Source organism: Salmo salar, unplaced genomic scaffold, assembly GCF_905237065.1.
Source record: "Salmo salar unplaced genomic scaffold, Ssal_v3.1, whole genome shotgun sequence".
NCBI lineage: Eukaryota > Metazoa > Chordata > Actinopteri > Salmoniformes > Salmonidae > Salmo > Salmo salar.
Genome location: NW_025550267.1, coordinates 6,747 through 10,794, shown reverse-complemented (window position 1 = coordinate 10,794; position 4,048 = coordinate 6,747). Strand labels below are relative to the sequence as shown.

The 4,048-nt window shown below is 46.0% G+C and overlaps 1 protein-coding gene across 1 annotated transcript; it reads left to right on the top strand.

Annotated features, from left to right (window-relative positions):
- Positions 1 to 2,264: 2,264 nt before the first annotated feature.
- LOC123739252 (uncharacterized) lies at positions 2,265 to 3,615 on the top strand (the record flags this gene model as incomplete). Its single annotated transcript, XM_045713708.1, is given in 1 exon segment — positions 2,265 to 3,615. A coding segment is annotated over 1 exon segment (1,351 nt), but the record flags the coding sequence as incomplete, so codon positions are not given.
- Between the last annotated feature and the right edge of the window lie 433 nt (positions 3,616 to 4,048).

Sequence of the window (4,048 nt, the reverse complement as noted above, 5' to 3'; positions counted from 1 at the left end):
GGCCACTTCCTGTAAAGGAATCTCTCAGGTTTTGACCTGCCATTTGAGTTCTGTTATACTCACAGACACCATTCAAACAGTTTTAGAAAATTTAGGGTGTTTTCTATCCATATGTAATAAGTATATGCATATTCTAGTTACTGGGTAGGAGTGGTAACCAGATTAAATCGGGTATGTTTTTTATCCAGCCGTGTCAATACTGCCCCCTAGCCCTAACAGGTTAACGTTAAATCTAGGCCTACGGCGTTAGCTGCGTCTGTTCCACATCAGTTTACTCCTGACACATTGTCTCAGGCCCAGGGGCATGTGAAAGTCCATATTGACCCAGGCTATTTACCTTTCATTACGGAGGGTTTTGTGTCTATGTTAGGAAGTAAGAACCTAGTGCCAGTGAAGATCCTACGAGACACAGGTGCCTCGGAATCGTTTGTGTTGGAATCTGTGTTACCTTTCTCTGCTGAGACTGATTCTGGGAATAGTGTTCTAATTAGGGGAATAGGTTTGAACAATCTGTCAGTTCCATTGCATAAACTGATATTGGATTGTGGACTGGTGAAAGGTGACGTTGTTGTGGGGGTGCGTCCTCCGTTGCCTATTGAGGGTATCGACGTTATCCTTGGGAATAACTTGGCTGGTGAGCGTGTGTGGCCTGTCGTGTTTCCATCTCTAGTGGTTTCCACTAAACCGTCAATTGTAGGGATTCCTGATGAGAGTGCGCAGAGTTTCCCAGCGGTGTTCTCTGCGGGTGCAGTGACGCGGTCTATGAGCCATGGTGACCCGGTCCCTGCTCCGGTAAATGAGAATACCACAAAGAAGTCTCTCACTGTTTTCCCTGTTATCCCGTTATCTGTATTCCGCTCCGATCTAATCAATGCGCCACGGACTGACCCCACATTAGAAGAGTTGCGTGACCAAATTGTGCCTGTGGAACAGTTGGGAGATGTCGCACATGGTTATTTTCTCCAAGAGGATGTTCTGATGAGAAAGTGGGAGTCTACAGAGGATGGTAAAACTGTTCGTTTGGCTGATACCGTTACTTCCCTTGGTTCTTGTAATACTAGGTCTGTGCATGAGGACGAAAATGTTCCTGGTCCCGATGATTGCATACTGCAGGGTAGATTGAAAAATTCAGAGACACTGGATATTTTGGATAGCCCTTTTACTCAGCTACCTGTTGATGGGCGGAAAGAGCTGGTTGGTCTGATTCGGAAAATTCCAGGTTTGTTTTCTGTGACACCTACACGTTGTGACGGCCCTGAATGTTTCTGAACCGTCTCAGTGCTTCTCCTTCCAATAGGGCGCTTTCCCTTTAATTCTCAATTAATTAGTGCTTCTTCCAATAGGGCGCTTCCCCTTTAATTCCCAATTAAATAGCCAGCATCAGCTGTGCAAAAGAGGAGTTGTGATGGAAACATGAATGAGGATGTGTTCGACCCTCAGTTCTGAAGCGTCTCTCTTCCGTTTGTTGTGCTGCTTTAAAAGTGTGCTTTGTGTAGCCTAATAGAAAATCTACCCAAGGTCGGCTCCACTCTTGCATCTGTGGACTACACCTCTCCGTTGGTTTTCGTGGCCTTTCTCCGCTGGAGATCTGTCGGCGGATTGGCTTCTCTGACTGACCGACGGACTACAACCTTTTTGTATACGGTATTTCATTTGTTTTGGTGTGATGTATACTGTGATGATTTAGGTAGTTAGTTGTAGTTGAGGATTTATTGAAATGTGTGGTAAAATATTTGTTCTTTTCATTGTATGATTGACACTGGGTTTACGCTACACTGTATGAACGGACAACCATTGCGTGACTAAGGTCACTTGAGTTCCCTGAACTTGTTTACCGGGCTGGACTCTTTTTAGGCCCGAGGTACAGGACATTTCTGGAGGAACCAGAGCTGTTTAAAGCTCATTATTGTTATATTGTTGTGTGTGTGTGTGTGTGTGATCATTTAGGTTGTTAATACAACCACGCAAAAGAATACAGTTGTTTTGAAGTTATTTCCATTGTTTTAAGGGTTTATGAAAAGTGTATTTCCATCCTGACTTTTACATGAGTCCTTTGTATTGGTGTAGACTTGACGGACCAGATGGGACTCATTCCCTATCAAACTAAAAGGAGAAACTAATATTTTCTCTGGTAGGCACAACCTACCTGGCACCCCTATAAATTATAACCTCAAGTCAAAACCGTTACATAAAATATGGCACCCCAGATGGGACCTCAACATTGAGAAATAACCAAAGCAAATCTTTTGTGTGGAATTAAAACAATGGATTCACCCCAAGAAAATGTGCTCATCCATATCATACCTGTCAATGGGAATACACAGGGCCAGTCTGACCATCGAGCCGACAATACAAATCATAATGTCAATGGAGTTGATTTGGGCCAGAGCCCTGGGAATCTGAAGGCTCGGTCTGGACCACAGGCCACAGGAGGTCTAACCAGCTACTCCCTTATTGACATGGATCTGTGTGGAAGTACTGAGCTAGCCTTCCCTCTGACGCCCAACCTTCCTCCATTGTCTGGTTTATCTCCAGAGGTTGTAGTCTTACAACTTCAAGGTGACATCCTTGATATTCGTCGGACTCAACAACATCTCCAAACTCTAATCCACCATAAATTCAAATGTCTGAGTGAAGAGCAACAACAGAGTGCCATGGAATTCAGAAACTCACTGAGCACTCTAACCCACACACTGACAGAGCTCAGTGAGAGTGGAAGACGGGATGTTACTGGTGCCATGGACAGGCAGTTTGACTACCAACAAACCCAACTCACTGCCACTCTCCAGTGGCGCTTGCAACATCATCACACTGAGGTTCTCAAGGACGTTAATTCAGTTTTTTCTCCTCTGGTTAACACTGTAGACCACTTGCAGAAAGAGCTTTCTAATTGTGTTAAAATGTTGGCTGACGTGTCTGTTGACATGGCCTCCATTAGGCACAACTCCTTGCACAGAGCTTCTCTGGTGTCCACTTCTGTTCAGACCACTGAGGGCCAAGCTGGCACCTCAGAACAGCTAAGACAAGGCCATGCTGCAGCCACCCCTTACAGGATGCAATCCACCATGCATCCTGGTGTTCATTTTCATGGTCCGATAACTCCCTCACCCTCTACTTCCTCAATCCCTCCTAGCTCTTTTGTTCATGGTGATTTGAGTAGACGTCATGTGGGGGCGATGCCCATTAAATTGCAATTTCCCACCTTTGGGAAAAAAGATGACAGTCCTGATCCGCTAATGTATCTGGAAAGATGTCGTGACTTTCTTGCCCTCAATCCCCTGGCTGACGAAGAACTCCTTGCCACATTGAGGAATGTGTTGCATGGTACAGCTCGAGACTGGTGGGATGTGGCACGTCTCACCACTACCTCCTGGGCTGACTTTGAGGCCAAGTTTTCCTCTGCATTTCTGTCTGAGGACTACACAGATGAGCTGGCAGACAGAGTCTTTAATCGAGTGCAAAGAGAGAAGGAGAGTATCCGTGACTTTGCATACGGTTACCACTCCCTGTGCAGAAGGTGGAAACCTGGTATTGAGGAGGAAGAGGTCATTAAATTGATCTTGAAGAACATCAACCCACTACTAGCCAGTCAACTCAGAGAAAGAGTCACCACTGTTGATGGACTGGTTCGCCTGGGACAGCAGTTCGAGAAGGACAGAGAATGCCAACAGCAATATGAACAGAGAAAGAAACAGACACCCAAACCGTTACCCAAGCCAGACCATCAACAACAGCCACAGTCTCCAGCCAAAACCCCTCCCATGTTCTGTTGGAGATGTAGCCAAAAGGGACATTCTTCAGCTACATGTCCAAGACCATATCAAGTAAACCCTTCCAGAAACCACAAATCACAACAGGCAAACACACCTAACTCCCTTCGCAGGAACGACCATCCTACTCTGGGTGCTTTGACCAGAGATGAAACCCCAAGTGTCACTGCCTACGCCGCCCCATCGACATCCCCTTCCTTTCAGTTAATACCGCACCAATTGGTGTTACCCCTGTCCATAGGTCCATGGACAGGAAGAGCCATCCTGGACACCGGGTC